Source organism: Corticium candelabrum, chromosome 3, assembly GCF_963422355.1.
Source record: "Corticium candelabrum chromosome 3, ooCorCand1.1, whole genome shotgun sequence".
Classification (NCBI taxonomy): Eukaryota; Metazoa; Porifera; class Homoscleromorpha; order Homosclerophorida; family Plakinidae; genus Corticium; species Corticium candelabrum.
The window spans coordinates 5,249,732-5,269,944 of record NC_085087.1 but is presented as its reverse complement, the minus strand read 5'-3'; the positions used below and the strand labels follow the sequence as shown (position 1 = coordinate 5,269,944).

General features: G+C 37.9%; 3 protein-coding genes and 2 long non-coding RNA genes across 8 annotated transcripts; all 5 read right to left on the bottom strand.

The window, feature by feature from the left end:
• Positions 1-3,388: 3,388 nt before the first annotated feature.
• LOC134177350 (uncharacterized) lies at positions 3,389-5,473 on the bottom strand. Its single transcript, XM_062644123.1, has 6 exons — positions 5,110-5,473; positions 5,010-5,048; positions 4,848-4,943; positions 4,734-4,791; positions 3,808-4,072; positions 3,389-3,749 (listed from the first exon to the last, which is right to left on the bottom strand). The coding sequence occupies exons 1-6, from the start codon at positions 5,252-5,254 to the stop codon at positions 3,717-3,719; spliced, it is 636 nt and encodes a 211-aa protein (XP_062500107.1). The 5' UTR covers positions 5,255-5,473; the 3' UTR covers positions 3,389-3,716.
• On the bottom strand, positions 5,271-7,930 carry LOC134177663 (mucin-2-like). Its single transcript, XM_062644438.1, has 6 exons — positions 7,732-7,930; positions 7,360-7,677; positions 7,043-7,297; positions 6,889-6,982; positions 5,641-5,810; positions 5,271-5,290 (listed from the first exon to the last, which is right to left on the bottom strand). The coding sequence occupies exons 1-6, from the start codon at positions 7,808-7,810 to the stop codon at positions 5,271-5,273; spliced, it is 936 nt and encodes a 311-aa protein (XP_062500422.1). The 5' UTR covers positions 7,811-7,930.
• Positions 7,931-9,735: 1,805 nt separating this feature from the next.
• On the bottom strand, positions 9,736-13,958 carry LOC134177160 (serine-rich adhesin for platelets-like). 4 transcript variants are annotated; one of them, XM_062643905.1, is made up of 8 exons: positions 13,712-13,958; positions 13,343-13,657; positions 13,025-13,279; positions 12,871-12,964; positions 11,604-12,069; positions 11,464-11,543; positions 11,346-11,403; positions 10,278-10,626 (listed from the first exon to the last, which is right to left on the bottom strand). In XM_062643905.1, the coding sequence occupies exons 1-5, from the start codon at positions 13,788-13,790 to the stop codon at positions 11,724-11,726; spliced, it is 1,089 nt and encodes a 362-aa protein (XP_062499889.1). In that variant the 5' UTR covers positions 13,791-13,958; the 3' UTR covers positions 10,278-10,626; positions 11,346-11,403; positions 11,464-11,543; positions 11,604-11,723. The 4 variants fall into 4 exon arrangements, 3 of the variants coding, with proteins under 3 accessions (XP_062499890.1, XP_062499889.1, XP_062499888.1); XM_062643906.1 differs by lacking the exon at positions 10,278-10,626 and adding an exon at positions 9,736-9,824 and having other exon boundaries at positions 11,464-12,069; XR_009969441.1 differs by having other exon boundaries at positions 11,464-12,069; positions 13,744-13,958.
• A 51-nt stretch (positions 13,959-14,009) lies between these two features.
• Positions 14,010-14,268, bottom strand: LOC134177161 (uncharacterized). Its single transcript, XR_009969442.1, has 2 exons — positions 14,204-14,268; positions 14,010-14,132 (listed from the first exon to the last, which is right to left on the bottom strand). It is a non-coding gene; the product is annotated as an uncharacterized LOC134177161 (long non-coding RNA).
• A 4,540-nt stretch (positions 14,269-18,808) lies between these two features.
• On the bottom strand, positions 18,809-19,620 carry LOC134177536 (uncharacterized). Its single transcript, XR_009969538.1, has 4 exons — positions 19,458-19,620; positions 19,303-19,398; positions 19,209-19,248; positions 18,809-19,152 (listed from the first exon to the last, which is right to left on the bottom strand). It is a non-coding gene; the product is annotated as an uncharacterized LOC134177536 (long non-coding RNA).
• Between the last annotated feature and the right edge of the window lie 593 nt (positions 19,621-20,213).

Sequence of the window (20,213 nt, the reverse complement as noted above, 5' to 3'; positions counted from 1 at the left end):
AGTGTTACGTAGAACATTATTGACTTCTGTTTCCAGCAAATTTGTTTAGAACCACAATCACTGCATGGATACATATTTAGAACTAAAGAGCGAATTCGCTCATCCATGCAAAAGTTTTCTAGCATTGAGTAGCGTACGCTTGTCAGTGGCTGGACGCATGCTGAAGTATCTAGACGCATCAAGTAGTTTCATAAGCTGTATTGTTCTGCATTGCCGTCTCGTATACATCGTCGTGTTCGTCATGTTCAGCTGACACTCCTTTCTCGCGAGCTGCACGTGCGTCGGGAAATTCGAATTTAGCACTTTCGTACGTCTCTTCCGCAGTGTCGTGTACAGATTGTAATTCGACATTTGGTAAATCGACTCTATAAGCAGATCAGATGCTAGACATATCTAGCACTTTTAGAATAAATATCTGAAAAGAATTCTGTGCACGCACCTTCTTTTGATATTTTATCTTCTTTTTTTTGTTGCTATTGTCCATAAGAATAAACTTTTGACTTAAATGTTTTTGATATGATGTACAGGTCTTACCCTTTTTGGTAGAATTTTAGAATGATCCAAATGACAATTAATGTTATGGAAACAAAATTTGCTACTGCCATGATTATGAAAACTGGGAGTGGAAGTACTGCAGCAGATTGCAGATATTTAGACCACTAAAGCCAGAGCAACAAAAATAACAAGTACCTGAGCACGAATCATTACTAGGAGTAGTTGGAATGTGAAGTTTGTCCATATAAATGGCATTGCTTGGGGAAGTGGATGTCGTTGTCTTTGATTATCTAACAGACTTTGTTGTGGTCTTTTCCAAACCGTTTGAAACTTTGCTTAAATGATTATTGGCTTCTGTCTGAGATTGTATAGTTGCCGTTTGATGTACTGTGCTCTTCATTATAATGTTTGTAGCTTTGCTCACAAGAGTTTGCCTATTAGAAATATTTATATTATACTAGACAGATACAGAAGGTGTGTGTGTGCGTGTGTGTGTGTGTGTGTGTGTGTGTGTGTGTGTGTGTGTGTGTGTGTGTGTGTGTGTGTGTGTGTGTGTGTGTGTGTGTGTGTGTGTGTGTGTGTGTGTGTGTGTGTGTGTGTGTGTGTGTGTGTGTGTGTGTGTGTGTGTAAGAAACTTAAAGCAATACAGTCACGTTCAATAGATTATAGTTGCCAACATTCAGTGTTTGTGTCTAAGAGTATTTCAATTGAGATAACCCAATAGTTACGGTTTTAGATATAGCACTGTATAGCAAATGTTACATTATGAAACTTTACCAATGAATTAACATAACATTTTAATAAAACGTTTTTAATTAACTTAATTAACTTACTAATGAGGTCAATGCACCACACAATTGCTCATTTTTTAGCAATTTTATTGTGGAAATTTTGGTGCTAAAATGTCCAATGGGAAGTTTGTATGCAAGTCTTTTCGTGATTGGAACAAGAAAAGAAAAAAAATAAAAGAGCACGAGCAGTGCTTATACCATCATCAAGCCATTGAGCAAGCTGATAACTTCAAGCAAACCTTGAAGAATCCAGATACTACCATTACTGCACAGTCGGACACCCGCAGGGCGGTTAATGTTGCGCGTACTCATGCTGTCCTGAAGTCCATTGCTTCTGCTGTGTTGTACTGCGCCAGACAGTGCATTGCTTTACGTGGAGATGCAGAGAGTGTGGAATCACCTGAAAATCCAAGTAATTTTATTTCTTTGCTGAGGCTTCTCGCAGTGCACGAAGAAGAGTTATGAAGGCACCTGGAAATTCCTGCAATGCGATGCGCAACTTATCTTTCTCCTCAAACACAAAATGAGCTGATTAAAGTCATGGGAAAGAACATCCTCTTACAGGGAATAAAAGGTGATTTGACAGCTGTGCCCTTTTACGCCATTCTTGCTGACGAGGTAACTTCGCATAACGTTGAGCATCTTGCCATCTGCGCCAGGTTTGTTGAGGGAAGTACTAAAGAGGTCAGAGAAGAGTTTTAACGTTTTGAAGTTAGACAGAATTATCGGGGAGCGGATTGCAGATGGTGTCTTTGGCTTTCTGGAAGAGAATAACATACCACTTGCTACTATGCGTGGTCAAGGCTATGACGGCGCAAGCAATATGTCTTCAGATCAAGTGGCTGTCCAGGCCAGGATTAGACATAAAGCTTCTTTAGCCACCTACGTACACTGCAGTAGCCACTGCCTTAACCTTGTGATAAGCAAGTCACGTGCTCTTCCTAAAGTACGTCATGTGATCGATTGCGTTAAAAGATGAAGCCGTTTCTTTCTCAATAGTCCAAAGAGAAGTGGTGTTATAGAGATGATCATCAACCACAATGTGGTCAATGCAGAGAGGAGGAAACGGGGTTTAACCACTGATCGATCCGTGCAAGACGCAATGGGCTGAGCGTCATTCAGCTTATCAGCACTTCTACCAAGGGTACGCATTTGTGATTGAAGCTCTAGAGATGATAGCTTTTCGCTATCACTTGGAGAAATATGGGCTACGTATGCTGCCTGGTACTATGCAGGCCGCAATGAAGCGCAGCAGATTCTGGCCAGTGTTACTTCCTTTCAGTCTGTTGTGTTTGTGACGATATACCAGTACTTGACACACCTATCGGGCATTATATGGGAAAGCTGCAGAGCAAAGCTGTTGATATCGTGAAAGAGCATAACATGATATCTGAAATCGTGATAATCTACAACAGCGAGTGCGCAAACGTTGAAAGCAGCTTTTCTCAAATCAGCAAAGTTAGTTCAGACATGGCAGAAGTGTTGGAAGTACAATTGCCATTCATCGCATTGCAGCCAGGCAACAAAATCGCAGCAATATTCCAGCTGCTTCTTGTCAAGAGTATTTTCAGAGAAATGTTGCAATTCCCTTTCTTGATCATACTATTATTAGCATCAACCGGCAGTTCTCAAAGTCGGTAGTCACAGCCATTTCCTACTTGGTCTTGTACCAAGTATCATATGTTCGCAAGATGTCAACCTGGAGGAGGTGCTGATCAAGAACAGAGATGATCTGCCATCGCCTGAATTGATGGACGCGGAACTCAGGCGCTGGAGGAATAGGCATATTGCAATGCTCCATGAGAAGAGACTGCGCTCACCAGCAATATCTATCAAAGAATGTGACGCCACTGACTTCCCAAACATCTCAGTTCTTTTGACAATCGCCTGTATTATTCCTGTCACGTCGTGTGAATGTGAGAGAAGCGCCAGTGCTTTACGACGCCTAAACAACTATATGCACGCATCCATGGGTAAGGACAGATTGTCTCACCTTGCTCTCCTTCATATCCACTACGATGTACCAATAGATATTGACAACGTAGTCGATAATTATGCTCGCCTTCACCCTCGCAGACTCGAAATTGACTCGGTACTGTTACACTAATGTTTCTTGCTAACTTTAAGTCTTACATATACAATTATGAATACAGATACGTATTATTAGATAATGCCCGCGCAATTTCAAATAAAATTCTGCAAACAGCAAATTATGTGAACCAAGTATAAAAACGCAATTTCAACCATGTTTCCAAAGTGATGAATCCTCAAGAAAAATTAGCACAGTGAGTGATTACATTTAATTGACATACAGCTAACCAAACCACGTAGACGTTGTCGGCAAATGCGCCCCCCCCTTCTGTGACCATCCTACTGACCTGAACAAATTGTTACAGCGTAATGCTCCCCTGGGTTTACTGTAGAAGTTGTTTAAATACTTGTCTCTTTGATTTGAGGCAAATCCTAAATTAAGTATTTTTAATATTTGCGCCAGTTAATTAATAAACAAAATCGACGATACCTGGTTTACTGATTTTCTATCATCGTCAGTGGCTGCAGCTGCCTTGTTGTCTGGGTGTAGCGGTTCTCTCGGAGTAGCTGGATGCGTTTCAGCGACGTTAGAAAGAAAAGTCGAGAGTTTGGATTGTTCAGCAGATTCTTCTTCGAGAGGAGTCGATAATACGTCGTTTGCCTTGGGGCCTTGCTTGGTGGGAGAAAATGTCATTGAATCGGATGGGGTACAGTCGACGTTCACATCTACGCCAAACTTTGTTTCTGCAGTATTGCTATATACAGATACTGCGGTATTACAATATATACAGATACATTAAAGAGACAAATGAAAGGTAAATGACGGCGGTAAATACAAATTTTAAGTGGAGAGTAACGCGGGCTAATTTAACCTAGCACTTAATGTAAAACTAATATTATAACGTACGTTTATATGATTACATTACAAAATAATTTTGGTGAATTGTTTAATTAACATACTCGTATACTTATCAAACACAACAATCTCTTGATTGGAAGTTGGCATTTATGTCTCTCAGTACCGGAACACATCAATTTCACTATCTCATTCTGAAAGTCATACTGCTATTAGATCGCAACACATACACAATGACATGTAATAGTTATGTAATTAGCTAGATCTAAACCATAAGTAGACACTACTAGAGTGTATACAGTAGCATACAGTAATATGTAAATAGGGATACAGTATTATGTAAATAGAGATACATTTACTAGAGATACCAAGTTGTCTTTGTAGTTTATAACTCTGAACTAGGTTCATTACGTATAATTACATTACACTAAGGCAAGTTACATGCCAGATAGCCTTACTAATTTAAAACTTGAAAAACCGTAAACTGCAAACATTTATTAAAATCTTAATTATTTTTTAATTCATGTGTGTGCAGGACGATCTTAGAAAAAGCACTTTACCTGTTTGCGTAAATGTGTTTAGTTGTTTGAAGGTCTGACTTCAATTCTCTTTTGCGAGCTGCAACGTAAAAGATCATGTTTTAGTGATACAAGTAAAATGTAGCTCAATTTCACTTGGTTTTCGTTTGCAGCAAACAATAATGATGACGATCACTACGATCAAAACTAGTGCACCAACGCTTGCCGCAGCAATAATGTATATAGGAATTCCTGTGGATACATAGTATACAACAATTAAGTAAGAAATTTGTTATCTGTACGCTGCAAGATTAGAACCTTGAGAGCTAGAATCTTTCTGAGGTGGAGGAGACGTTCCTGTGTTAAAATATTCGTTACACAAGATAGAGAGTTTTTGTAATATATTGTTACATGTTACCTCTTGCCATTGGATGGGTAGCTAACTTACGATATTCTGTAGTTAGACTCACTCTCTGTTGGTAAGTTGTCGACTGACTTGATTTTTGTTGAGTTGCTCTAGTTGAATTTGTTTGTTTAGCTGATGTTGTTGAACTTGCTTGCATGGCAGAACTTGTTTGTTTATCTGATGTAGTTGGACTCTTTTGTTTGATGGATGTAGGAGTACCTGTTTGTTTATCTGGTGTAGTTGGACTTGTTTGTTTGATCGCTGTAGGATTACTTCTTTGTTTATCTGATGTAGTTGGACTTGTTTGTTTGATGGATGTAGGAGTACTTGTTTGTTTATCTGGTGTAGTTGGACTTGTTTGTTTGATCGCTGTAGGAGTACTTGTTTGTCTATCTGATGTTGTTGAACTTGTTTGTTTGATAGATGTAGGAGTACTTGTTTGTTTATCTAGTGTAGTTGGACGTGTTTGTTTGATGGATGTAGGAGTACTTGTTTGTTTATCTGGTGTAGTTGGACTTGTTTGTTTGATGGATGTAGGAGTACTTGTTTGTTTATCTAGTGTAGTTGGACGTGTTTGTTTGATGGATGTAGGAGTACTTGTTTGTTTATCTGGTGTAGTTGGACTTGTTTGTTTGATCGATTTAGGAGTACTTGTTTGTTTATTTGGTGTAGTTGGACTTGTTGTGAGGTTGTCTGTCGAATCAGTGGTGAGCCTTAAAGAAACAGACTAATTTTGAATGACGGACGTAAAACTAAACAAAATGTATGTTCCTAAGAAAGCTAGAGTACAATATTTATAGGAAGGAATCCAAATTGGTTACAGCTATCCAAGAAACGTAGACTTTTTGCGTATACAACAAATAGCAGCAAAAAGACGCAATGACGACTATATCTTTTATGCAAAATATCTCTGCAGTAAGTTTTAGTAATTTTTGTTTATGCTGCATCTCTCTAAATAAAAGTGTGTTCTCTCTGTTTGCCTGTCCAGGAGCGTAGCGTGAACTCTAGAAATAGGGGACTAAACTTCACGATGCTATTGGACACGCCTACTTGTATAAGCACGCGCACTTTTATTGGATTTTAATGGCTGATGGTAGAATCAGTGGTAGATCCAGACTGGAAAAAATGTGGTGTATATACTGTAATACACAGCTTTGGTCCTCACACGTACTTACAGTTCACAATTTTTACGTCCACGCCTACACATGATGGGCATGTCACGCTACCCTTCTGGTCTGTCTGTCTGTCTGTAACTACCGAGCAACAACAGCTCAAAGTTTGCATGACAAACTATGAGTGCATGCACGATCTAGGTCAACAGTGAAGGTGTCTTTCAGAGTTGTCTTGGGACGGCGCTATTTCTTGCCTATCGAATTCTTGCCGCCGCCACTTGAGCTCGAATTCCTATAGAACGGGGCACTGGATCTCCACCAACATTGAAATGCCGGTTTGTGACCTCGGACAGTATAAAGGGAGCGAGTCGTTTCTTAGTGGGGACGTTTTTTAGGAGTAAGATATATTACCATGTCAGGGTTCTAAAAAATACGGATATACGGGGAACAATTTATTCGGGGGGTTGTGCTGTCTCCTCCTATTTCGTGCAGATCACCACGCGGGAATTTGGGTTAATTTTAGTTAATTAAATGTGAATCCTAATCTTTTTGCTTAGGCCCAGGCCCTCTGCTTGTCTTCTGTACAATGTGGCTGTATTGGTGCAGACTTATTTATTTGTCAGGTCTAATATAATTTTACATAATTAAGTAATCTTTTACACACAAAATACCATCTTACCTGCATGAAGTAAGACTTGCTGTACTAGCATGCTGCTGAGAATGTATGGAACTAACAACAACTGAGCAAGCCGCAAAATTGCAATGAGAAATATCTACATAGAATAAACAACAAATTTATTAATAATTTTGTTTCAAATATTGTTTGTATTTACCTCTTCTAAAACTGATGGATACATTTGCAGTAGTACTTCCAAAACAATTAGATGCAGTAATGAAGACAAGTTGAATGTTTGTACCGCTAGGTTTGTCAAATGTAGAACAAAACTGAGATTGCTTTTTAGCTGCCATACTCACGTCTTCTTGGGTCTGTATTGTAGTAGAAGGAGGCGGAGTGCCAGTGATATTGACGCACACAGAAATGTTGTTGTCACAAATTCTTGCGTTTACTAGTTCAACAGCGGGAAAGACTAAATGTAAACATATCGTAGATATTTACTACTGAAGTGTAAATCAGTGTAGTAATACTTACCGCCAGTGTTAATTGTAACACGCTTGCCTTGAAGGCTAAACTCATTATTTACAAATTCCTTTCTACTGATTTGAATTCCATTCAAACTCGAGTTTTGTACAAGTATACTAAAATTGAATTCGTGTACTTCAAAGTGTCCGCTGCTAAAAAGCGCATTCACTGCTCTAGAATCTAGTTTGGAATTTCCTCGGTGGAGAATCCAACTATATGACTCTGATTTGTAGCCCGCCAATGGAATAGTTAGATTAACGCGTCTTTCTAGAAGCTGGTAGATGGTAAATTTTGGAGAGTCGATGCTGTAATTGTGAGGCCCTACACCTACACACACATTTTATGATGTCAAAGCAATGCGAGAAAATTGCATTGATATACCGCATATGTATTCTTGCTCAGTTACTGCATACTCGATGAGTGCTCCGATCAACAGACAGACTATGAGCGATGATCTCATACCAGCAGGTCCCCTTTCTTACGGAACGCGATTACCTCTCCTCTTTTACTGGGTTTGACGTTGGAAATGCTCACACACAACGACGTACTATCTTCAACTGGAAGATCAAAGGTCTTTTGCTAGAACTAGTTGTGGCCTGATGTATTGTGTCACTCCTACTTCCGCGTGCTGTGACGAATGTGTCATTAATAGCAAATGCGTACTCGTTATCCATAATTCTTACGCTTTACTGCCTAGACAACATGTATTCGTCAACTAAATTGCTTGTAAGACATGTTAATACTTGCAATTTTATTTGAATAATTTGAAGAATTGTTTGATTTTCTGTATACAGTATCTGATAGATCTCCAACATCTTTTAAAACAACCTTACAAACACAGCACGCATATATAGACGCACGCGCAGTTAGAATGTACATTTTAAATTTAGTTAGTTTATGGTAGCCTCGCCATCAGACTCACAGTGAGCTTGGCAGTGTCCGGTTCTCGTATGACACTTTCAGCCTCCCAATTCATACGGGAACCGGACACTGTCAGGCTCACGTGAGTCTGGGAACGAGGCTGGTTTTTGGTACGTGTGTATTGTACTTGTATACAGGGCCGGCGGAAGCAAATTTAGATTGGTCAGGTCTAACGCACGCTGAAGGGTGGAACAAGTCACATGACACAATACGAGTACTCAAGGCTAACAACCCTATACAGCTACGAGAATCGTCCAAATACTGATAATCGATGTTCAGAACTACTGACAAACTGTTCAGCTACATGTGTCAGAGACAGGGAATCAGTACGATCCTTGTGCACATGCAGCAAGAGCAGGTGATTTAAGTGATCTTTTAACACACAAGATACGATCTTACCTGCACGAAATAGCACTTTCTGTACTAGCAAGCTGTTGAGCATCTAATGTGAAACTTTCAACAGCGGTGCAAATCGTAAAATTGCAACGAGAAATATCTACATAGAATAAAAAACAAATTTATTTATAATTTTGTTTAAGATATTGTTTATACTTACCATTTATAAAACTGATGGATGCATTTGCAGTAGTACTTCCAAACAATTGGATGCATTAATGAAGACATTTAGAATGTCTGTAAAGTTAGGTTTGTCAAATGTAGAACAAAACTGAGTTTGATTTTTAGCTGCCATAAAGACGTCGTCTATGGTTTGTATTATAGTAGAAGGAGGCGAGTGCCAGCGATAATGACGCATACAGAAATGTTGTTGTCACAAATGGTTGCGTTTACTAGGTCAACAGCAGGAATGTCTAAATGTGAACATATTGTAGACATTTACTTCTAAACTGTAAACCAGTGCAGGAATGATTACGGCCATTGTTAATTGTAACACGTTTACCTCGATGTCTAGTCTCATTATTTACAACTTGAATGCTATCGATTTGAATTCCGTTGTAACTCGAGTTTTTTAGAAGTACACTAACATTCGATTTGATTGTTTCAAAAATTCCTTTTGAGCGCAGCACTCTAATTGCTTCAGACTCTAATTTAGAATTTCCTTGGTATATCTGATACCCCATCTATATGACTCTGATTTGTTGCCCGCCAATGGAAATGTTAGATTAATTAACGCGTCTTTCTAGAAGCTGGTAGATGGTAAATTTTGGAGAGTCGATGCTGTAATTGTGAGGCCATACACCTACAGACACATTTCGTGATGTCAAATCATTTAAAAAAATTGCATTGATTTACCGCATATGTATTCTTGCTCAGTTACTGCATACTTGATGACTGCTCCGAGCAATAAACAGACTTTTGCGATGATCTCATACCAGCAGGTTCCCTTTCTTACCAGACGCGATTACGTCTCTCTCTTTTACTGGTTTTGACGTCCGAAATGTTCACACACAAGGACGTAGTATCTTCAACTGGATGATCAAAGGTCTTTTGCTGCAGCTGGATGTGGCCTGATGTATTGTGTTCACTCCTACTTCCACGTGGTCTGACGAATGTGTCATCAACAGCAAATGCGTACACATTGTCCTTACGCTCTACTGCATACATACAACATGCATTCGTCAACTAACTTGCTTGTAAGACATGCTAATACTTGCTATTTTATTTACGTAATTCGAGAAAATTTTGTTTGCTTTCTGTATACAGTATCTGATAGATCTCCTACATTGGCTTTCATGTAACGTTTAGCTAACTAGTAAACTGCAATTATTATTTATATCAGCAACCAGAGAGAGACTTCTATCTAGGTCAATAAAATTATGAGATCGTAAAAACAACCTTACAAACACAATACACATAGGTAGTTGAACGCGCAGTTGCAACGTCCATTGTAAATTTAGTTAGATTTTGGGAGCCTCGTTCCTAGACTCACGTGAGCTTGACAGTGTCCGGTACCCGTATAATACTTTCAGCCTCCCATCTTATACGGGAACCGGACAATGCCAGGCTCACGTGAGTTTGAAAACGAGGCTAGTTTTTTGGTACGATTGTATTGTGCGTGTATAGGCACGCTGCCATTGATTTTGTACCATAGCGTTTGCTTATAACATTAATGACTTCGTTTACAGCAAATCAGCGCATTCGCTCATCCATGCAAAAGTGTTTTATCAATAGGTAGCGTGCGCTTGTACCGTGGCTGAATGCATGCTAAATCAAGTAGTTCCGTAAGCTGTATTGTTCTGCATTGCCGTCTCGTATACATCGTTGTGTTCGTCATGATCTGCTGCCACTCCTTTCTCGCGAGCTGCACGTGCGTTGGAAAATTCGAATTCAGCACTTTCGTAGACCTCGTTTGCAGTGTCGTGTACAGATTGTAAATTGACATTTGATAAATCGACCCTATAAGCAGATCATGCTAGACATAACAATTTTAGAAAAAAATCTAACAAAAATACACGTGTATTTGCTCTAGAGAGATACTGCGGTTTTGCTATATATACAGATACATTAAAGAGACAAATGAAATATAAATAAGAGTGGCAAATGCAAATTTTAAGTAGAGAGTAACGCTCGCTCGGTAGGCTTAGCACTTTATGTAAAACAAATATTTTAACGCACGTTTAGATGACCACATACAAAAGAATTTTGGTGAATTGTTTAATTAATTAACATACTTCTTGCACACTTATCAAGGGCAACAATCTGTTGATCGGAAGTTGGCATTTATGTCTCTCAGTATCAATTTTCCAGTATCTCAGTTTGACTGTCATAGCTTGTAAATTGTTCTTTTTTGCTAATAGATAGAAACATATACCATAAAATGTAATATTTATTTAATTAGCCAGATCTAAACCATAAGTAGACACTATTCTAATAAAATGTATACAGAAGCATATAGTAATATGTAAATGAAGATACATTTACAAGAGATACCAAGTAGTCTTTCGTAATTTTTACCCTGATTTAGGTTCATTACGTATAATTACTTTACACTAAGACACGTTACGTGGCAGATAGCTTTACAAATTTAAGACCAGTTAACTACAAACATTTACTAAAATGTAAATTATTTTTAAAATGCATGTGTGTGCATGACGAATTCAGAAAACGCACTTTACCTGTTTGCATAAATGTGTTCAGTTGTTTGAAGGTTTGAGTTTAGTGTTTTTTTGCGATCTGCAAAATGCGGTCATGGTTTAGTGCTACAGGTCTCTAGTTAACATAGTTCACTTTTACCTGATATTCGTTTGCAGCAAACAATAATGATGACGACCACGACGATCAAAACTAGTGCACCAACACATGCTGAAGCAATACTGTATACAAGAATTCTTATTGATACATAATATACAATATTTAGAATTTGTTAACAGTACGCTGCAAGATTAGAACCTTGAGAGCCAGAATCCTTCTGAGGTGGATGAAACGTTTCTGTGTTAAAAGTACGTGTTACACGGAATAAGGTTTTTGTGATATTAGTATGATGTATAATATTGTTACATGTTACCTGTTGCTACAGGACGAGTAGCTAACTTACGATATTCTGTAGTTAGACTCACTCTCTGTTGGTCAGTTGTCGACTGACTTATTTTTTGTGGATTTTCTATAGTTGGACTTGTTTGCATATCTGATGTAGTTGAACTTGCTTTCATGTTTGACGTAAGAGAACTTGTTGGTCTATCTGATGGAGTTGGACTTGTTTGTCTGTCCGATGTAGAAGTACTTGTTTGTTTATGTGATGCAGTGGGACTTGTTTGTTTGTTCGATGTATTTGTAAGGTAGTCTGTTAAATCAGTGGTAGGTCTCAAAGAAACAGACTGATTTTGAGTGACAGACGTAAAGCTAAACAAAAAATATTTATTCCTATGAATGCTAAAGGAGTCTAAACAAAAGTCTAAATTTGTTACAGTTATCCATGAAACCTAGGATGTTTGCGCGTATACAACAAATAGCAGCAAAAAGACGCAATGATGACTACATTTCCTATCCAAAATTTCTCTGCAGTAAGTTTTAGTAATTTTTGTCTATGCTGCCTCTCTCACTATGTAAAGTTTGATCTGTCCGTCTGTCTGTCTGTAACATCAATTACGCCAAAATTACTGAACAACTGCATCTCAAAGTTTGCATGATGCACGTTGAATTGATGGAGGTCGACAGTGAAGGTGCATGTCGCTGTGTTTCAGAGTTCCCTTTGAACGGCGCTATTTCTTGCCGATCGAACCCACCGCCACTTGCGCTCAAATATCTCTAGAACGGCACATTGGATCTCCATAAAGTTTGAAATGCCCACGGACAGTATAAACGGAGTAAAATGCTTCTTACCGGGGACGTCTATAATTGATGAGCAAGATATTTTTGACTATATCTGGGTTCTAAGAAACTCGAATATCCTAACTAAGGAAACAAAATATTCGGGAGTTTTGTGTTGTCTTCGCCTATTTCGTGTAACAAACAGGAAGATCACCACGCGAAAATTTGTATTAATTTAAATTACTCCTGCTCTATTTGCCCGAGCAATTAGATCCAGGCCTTCTGCTAGTCTTCTATAAAATGTGGCTACGCTAGTGTAGACTTATTTATTTATCAGGTCTAATATAATTTTAAATAATCTAGTGATATTTTACACACAAGATGAGATCTTACATGCACGAAATTGCACTTGCTGTACTAGCAAGCTGCTGAGGATCTATGGAACTTTCAAGAGATGAACAAGTCGTAAAATTGCAACGAGAAATATCTACATAGAATGAACAACAAATTTATTTATAAATTTGTTTAAAATATTGTTTGTACTTACCATTTATAAAACTGATGGATGCATTTGCAGTAGTACTTCCAAAGCAATTGGAAGCAGTAATGAAGACAATTAGAATGTTCATGATGTTAGGTTTGTCAAATGTAGAACAAAACTGAGTTTGAATTTTGGCTGCCATACTGACGTCTTCTAGAGTCTGTATTGTAGTAGAAGGAGGCGGAGTGCCAGTGATATTGACGCACACAGAAATGCTGTTGTTACAAATGGTTGCATTTACTAGGTCAACAGCAGGAAAGTCTAAAAATGTGAAAATTTGTAGATATTTACTACTGAAATGTAAATTAGTGCAGCAATGCTTACCGCCAGTGTTAACTGTAACACGCTTGCCTTGACTAATCTTATTATTTGCAACTTGAATGCTATTGATTTGAATTCCGTTGTAACTCGAGTTTTGTAGAAGTACACTAGCATTCCATTTTATTGTTTCAATAATTCCTTTCTTACGCAGCACTTGTAATGTTTGATGTTCTAATTTAGAATTTCCTTCGTAGAAACCCCATCTAAATGACTCTGATTCGTTGCCCGCCAATGGAATAGTTAGATTAACGCGTCTTTCTACTAGCTGGTAGATTGTAAAGTTTGGAGAGTCGATGCTGTAATTGTGAGGTCCTACACCTACAGACACATTTTATGATGTCAAAACAATGCAACAAAATTGCATTGATTTACCGCATATGTATTCTTGCTCAACAAATGCATACTTGATGACTGCTCCGAGTAATAGACAGACTATGTGCGATGATCTCATACTCTAGGTCCCCTTTCTTACGAGAAGCGATTACCTCTCTCTCTTTTACTTGGTTTGACGTCGGAAATGCTCACACACAATGACGTACTATTTTCAACTGGATGATCAAAGATCTTTTGCTGCAACTGGTTGTGGCCTGATGTATTGTGTTCACTCCTACTTCCGCGTGGTGTGACGAATGTGTCACTAACAGCAAGTGCGTACTCGTTATCCTTACGCTTTACTGCTTAGACAACATGTATTCGTCAACTAACTTGCTTGTAAGACTAGATAATACTTGCAATTTCATTTGCATAATTTGAGAAAATTTTGTTGTTTTTTTATAAACAGTATCTGATAGATCTCCAAAACGTTTTAAAACAACCTTACAAACACAACTCGCATATGTAGACGCACGCAAAGTTGGAACGTACATTGTAAATTTAGTTAGTCTTTGGTAGCCTCGTCGCCAGATTCACGTGAGTTTGGCAGTGTCCAGTTCCCGTATAACACTTTCGGCCGACGTCTCATATGGGAACCGGACACTGCCAGGCTCACGTGAGTCTGGGAACGAGGCTAGTTTTTGGTATGTGTGAATTGTACGTGTTTAGGCACGCTGCCATGGATTTTGTAACCTAACGTTTGCATATAACATTATTGACTTCCGCTTTCAGCAAATCACTAGCGCATTCGCTCAATCATGCAAAAGTGTTTTATCACTGAGTAGCGTGCGCTTGTACAGTGGCTGAATGCATGCTGAAGTATAATCTCATCAAGTAGTTCCGTAAGCTGTATTGTTCTTCATTGCCGTCTCGTATAGATCGTCGTGTTCGTCAGCTGCCACTCTTTCCTCTCGAGATGCACGTGCGTTGGGAAATTCAAATTCAGCACTTTCGCACACCTCGTTCGTAGCGTCGTGTACAGATTGTAATTCTACATTTGATAAATCAACTCTAAAAGCAGATCATTAGACTTAACACTTTACGAAAAAATCTAACAAAAATACACGTGTATTGCTATAAACAGATACTGCGGTTTTGCAATATATACAGATACATTAGAGAGACAAATGAAAGGCAAGTAAGGGTGGTAAATGCAAACTTTAAGTGTAGAGCAACGCTCGCTCAGTAAAAGAATTTTAGTGAATTGTTTAATCAATTACCATACTACTCGCACATTTAGCAAGAACAACAATCTGTTAATCGAAAGTTGGGATTTATGTCTTTCAGTATCAATTTCCAGTATCTCAGTCTGAATGTCATAGCTTGTAAATTGTCCATTTTGCTAATATATAGCAACACATATACCATAAAATGTAATATTTCTAAACGAAGATACATTTATTAGAGGTACCGAGTTGTCTTTCGTAATTTGTTACTCTTATTTAGATTTATTACGTATAAATACTTTACACTAAGGCACGTTACGTTCCACATAGCTTTAAAAATTTAAAACCAACTAATTGCAAACATTTACTAAAATTTGAATTATTTTTTAAATACATGTGTGAGTGCATGACGATCTTAGAAAACGCACTTTACCTGATTGCATAAATGTGTTCAGTTGTTTGAAGGTCTGAATTTAGTGTTCTTTTGCGAGCTGAAAAATACGATCATGTTTTAGTGATAGAAGTCTCCAGTTAACATAGTTCGATTTCACCTGATTTTCGTTTGCAGCAAACAAGAATGATGACGATCACGACGATCAAAACTAGTGCACCAACGCATGCTGCAGCAATAATGTATACAGGAATTCCTGTTGATACCTATCTATAGTATACAATATTTAGAATTTTGTTAACAGGACGCTGCAAGATTAGAACCTCGAGAGCTTGAATCTATCTGAGGTGGAGGAGACGTTCCTGTGTTAAAATTATGCGTTACACAGGATAGAGGTTTTGTGATATTATTATGATGTATAATATTATTGTTACATGTTACCTGTTGCTACTAGACGAGTAGTTAACTTACGATATTCTGTAGTTAGACTCACTCTCTGTTATTAAGTTGCCGACTGACGTATTTTTTGTTGATTTGTTCTAGTTGGACTTGTTTGCTTATCTGATATAGTTGGACTTGTTTGTCTGTTCGATGTAGGATGACTTGTTTGTTTGTTTGATTTAGTGGGACTTGTTTGTTGGTTCAATGTAGGAGTAAGGTAGTCAGTCAAATCAGTGGTAGGTGTCGAAAAAACAGACTGATTTTGAATGACAGATGTAAAGCTAAACAAAATATTTGTTCCTAGGCATTCTACAGCAAATACACAAAAGTCTAAGCTTGTTACATTTATCCATGAAACCCATACTAGGATGTTTGCACGTATACAACAAATAACAGCAAAATGATGCAATGATGACTACATTCTCTATCCAAAATTTCTCTTCTGCAAGTTTTAGTAATTTTTGTTTATGCTTCCTCACTCTCTATGTTAAAGTCTGATCTGTCTGTTTGTCTGTCTGTCTGTCTGTCTGTCTGTCTGTCTGTCTGTCTGTCTGTCTGTCTGTCTGTAACATCAATCACGCCAAAACTACCGAGCAACAACAGCTTAAAGTTTGCATGATGCACTCCAACTTGATGGAGGTCGACAGTGAAGGTGTTGCTGTCTTTCAGAGTTCTCTTGGGACGGCGCTTTTTCATGCCGCCGCCACTTGCGCTCAAATTTCTCTAGAATGGCGCGTTGGATCTCCATCAAGTTTGTAATGCCTTCGGACAGTATAAACGGAGCGAATCGCTTCTTACCGGGGACGTCTATAGTTATGAGCAAGATATTATTTTACAATATCGGTGTTCTAAATAATACAATTATATGGTTCGTGAGTTTGTGTTGTCTCTGTCTATTTAGTGTAACAGAACGAGCAGATCACCACACAAGTATTTGTGTTATAATTAATTAATTAAAGGTAAATCCTGCTCTTTTCCCTGGCAATTAATTAAACAAGGCCCTCTGCTAGTCTTCTTCACAATGTAACATCAGTCTACACTATTACTATACTTTCTTATTTATTAGATCTAATATAACTTTAAATAATTAAGTGATCTTTTTGCACACAAGATATAATGTTAACAGCACGAAATAGCACTTGCTGTAATAGCAAGCTGCTGGGAATTTAATGTGGAACTTTCAATATCTAAGCAAGTCGTAAAATTGCAACGAGAAATATCTACCTAGAATAAACAACAAAGTTATTTATAATTTTGTTTAAAATATTGTTCATACTTACCATTTATAAAACTGATGGATGCATTTGCAGTAGTACTTCCAAAACAATTGGATCCAGTAATGAAGACAGTTAGAATGCTTATAACGTTAGGTTTGTCAAATGTAGAACAAAACTATTTTTGACATTTAGCTGCCATACTGACGTCTTCTTGGGTCTGTATTGTAGTAGAAGGAGGCGAAGTGCCAGTGATATTGACGCACACAGAAATGTTATTGTCACAAATGGTTATGTTTTCTAGATCAACAGCAGGAAATTCTAAATGTGAACATATTGTAGATATTGACTACTGAAATGTAAAGCAGTGCAGTAATGCTTACCGCCAGTGTTAATTGTAACACGCTTGCCTCGACGTCTAATCTCGTTATTTACAACTTGAACGCTATCGATTCGAATTCCGTTGTAACTCTAGTTTTTTACAAGTACACTAACATTCATTTTGATTGTTTCAAAAATTCCTGTTTCACGCAGCACTGGAATTGCTTCAAATTTTAACTTAGAATTTCCTTTGTAAACAGCCCATCTATATGACTCTGATTCGTTGCCCGCCAATAGAATAGTTAGATTGGCGCGTCTTTCTAGAAGCTGGTAGATGGTAAATTTTGGAGAGTCGATGCTTTAATTGTGAGGCCCTACACCTACAGACTCATTTCATGATGTCAAATCAATACAAAAAAATTGCATTGATTTTCCGCATATGTATTTTTGCTCAGTTACTGCATACTTGATGACTGCTCCGAGTAATAGACAGACTATGTGCCATGATCTCATACCAGCAGGTCTCCTTTCTTTCGAGATGCGATTACCTCACTCTCTTTTACTTGCTATTTCATTTGCATAATTTGAGAAAGTTTTGATTGTTTTCTGTATACGTTATCTGATAGATCTCCAACTTTGGCTTTCATGCAACGTTTAGCCAGTAAACTGCAATTGTTATTTATATCAGCAACCACAGAGAGATTTCTAAGTTAATAAAATTATGAAATCGTAGAAACAACCTTACAAACGTGACACGCAAATGTAGACGCACGCGCAGTTGGAACGTACATTGCAAAATTTAGATTGTTTTTGGTAGCCTCGTCCTCAGACTCACGTGAGCTTTGTAGTGTCCGTTTCCCGTATAACACTTTCAACCTTCGGGTTAAACGAAAACCGGACACTGCCAGGCTCACGTGAGTGTGGGAGCCAATTAAACCCAGGTCCTCTGCTATTCTTCTAATTTACAGTGTAGCATCAGTATACACTAGTACTGTAGCTTTACATATTAATCAGGTCTAATATAATTTTAAATAAATAAGTAATCTTTAAGACACATGATACGATCTTACCTGCACGAAATAGAACTTGCTGTACTTGGAGTGACTGGGAGTGACGAATGTGTCATCAACCGCAAGTGCGTACTTAATGTTCTTACGCTCTACTGCATACATACAACAAGTATTCGTCAACTAACTTGCTTGTAAGCCATGCCAATACATGCTATTTTATTTGCATAATTTGAGAAAATTATATTTATTTTCTGAATATGTGATAAATCTCCAACATTTTTCTACATGCAACGATTAGCTAGTAAACATCAATGCAAACTGTAATTGCCAGCAATGACATGCAGGGAGACTTCGTAGTCAATAAAAGTATGAGATCGTAAACAACCTTTGCAAACACAACACGCATGCTTAGACGCCCGCACAGTTGAAAATGGATGTTGTACGTACATTGCAAAATTAAATTAATCTTTTGGTACGTTTGTATTGTACGTGTATATAGACATGCTGCCATAGTGTTACGTATAACATTATTGATTTCTGTTTTTAGCAAATTTGTTGAGAACCACAATCACTGCATGGCTACATAATATTTAGAACTCATGAGCGAATTCGGTCATCCATGCAAAAGATTTCTAGCATTGAGTAGCGTACGCTTGTACAGTTGCTGAATGCATGCTGAAGTATATTGACGTATCAAGTAGTTCCGTAAGCTGTATTGTTCTGCATTGCCGTCTCATGTACATCGTCGTGTTCGTCATGATCAGTTGCCACTCCTTCCTCGCGAGCTGCACGTGCGTCGGGAAATTCGAATTTAGCAGTTTCGTACACCTCGTTCGCAGTGTCGTGTACAGATTGTAATTTGACATTTGATAAATCGACTCTGTAAGCAGATTAGCTGCTAGACATATCTAACAACTTTAGAATAAAAATCTGACAAAAATTCTGTGCACGCACCCGTCTGTTGATATTTTGTCTTCTTTCTTGTTTGGATTGTCTATAAGAATAAACTTTTGACTTACATATGCTTGATATGATGCACCGGTCTTACCCCTTTTGCAGAATTTCCAAATAATCCAAATAACAATTAATGTTATGAAAACAAAATTTGCTATTGCCATTATTATGAAAACTGGAAGTGGAAGTTCTGGATCTAATTGCAGTGATTTAGACCACCAAAGCCAGAACAGCAAAAACAACAATTACCTGAGCACGAATCATTACTAGGAGTGGTTGGGATGTGAAGTTTGTCTGTATGAATGATATTGCCTGGGGAAGCAGATGTCGGTGTCCTTGATTGGTTAACAGGCTTTGTTGTGGTCTTTTTCCAACCGTTTGTAGCTTTGCTCACAAAAGTTTGCCTATTAGAAATATTTATATTATGCTAGATAGACACAAAAAATGTGTGTGTGTGTGTGTGTGTGTGTGTGTGTGTGTGTGTGTGTGTGTGTGTGTGTGTGTGTGTGTGTGTGTGTGTGTGTGTGTGTGTGTGTGTGTGTGTGTGTAAGTGTAAGCAACTTACAGGAATACAGTCATTTTCACTAGATTATAGTTGCCAACATTTATAGTTTGTATCTAAGAGTATTTAAATTGAGGCAACCCGATAATTACGGTTTTAGATATACCAGTGTATAGCAAATGTTATATTTTGAAACTTTAACAATTAATTAGCATGAGATTTTAAAAAACGTTCTTAATTAACTTAATTAACTTTTAATGAGGTCAATGCACCACACAATTGCTCACGCAAATGATGAGCTTTCTCTAGTCACTTCTGGGTGTCTTCATGGAGTGGCAACTCAAACGCAGAAAGAGCAGCGGCAAACACGTAATTACCTCAACTATAGTCTAGTCACACAGAGTTCGTGAAATGGCTTATTATTATAGTCTTTCACCAAAATAATTTAGTCCCTTTTTGCGCAATCAAATAACAGCCGTTCACTATAGCAAATGATTTGTTCT

Bases quoted from the DNA above. Each gene is read 5' to 3' on its own strand.
- LOC134177350 (XM_062644123.1), bottom strand. From the start codon at position 5,254: ATGCAAGCAAGTTCAACAACATCAGCTAAACAAACAAATTCAACTAGA. The intron at 4,073-4,733 runs GTAAAGTGCTTT...ATCTGTATATAG, and splicing joins AAACACATTTACGCAAACAG to CAATACTGCAGAAACAAAGT. The intron at 3,750-3,807 runs GTATCGTCGATT...TACTTAATTTAG, and splicing joins ATAGAAAATCAGTAAACCAG to GATTTGCCTCAAATCAAAGA.
- LOC134177663 (XM_062644438.1), bottom strand. From the start codon at position 7,810: ATGAGATCATCGCTCATAGTCTGTCTGTTGATCGGAGCACTCATCGAG. The intron at 7,678-7,731 runs GTATATCAATGC...ATGTGTGTGTAG, and splicing joins TGAGCAAGAATACATATGCG to GTGTAGGGCCTCACAATTAC. The intron at 5,811-6,888 runs GTAAGATGGTAT...TGTTTCTTTAAG, and splicing joins GCAAGTCTTACTTCATGCAG to GCTCACCACTGATTCGACAG.
- LOC134177160 (XM_062643906.1), bottom strand. From the start codon at position 13,790: ATGAGATCATCGCACATAGTCTGTCTATTACTCGGAGCAGTCATCAAG. The intron at 13,658-13,711 runs GTAAATCAATGC...ATGTGTCTGTAG, and splicing joins TGAGCAAGAATACATATGCG to GTGTAGGACCTCACAATTAC. The intron at 12,070-12,870 runs GTAAGATCTCAT...TTTTTTGTTTAG, and splicing joins GCAAGTGCAATTTCGTGCAT to CTTTACGTCTGTCACTCAAA.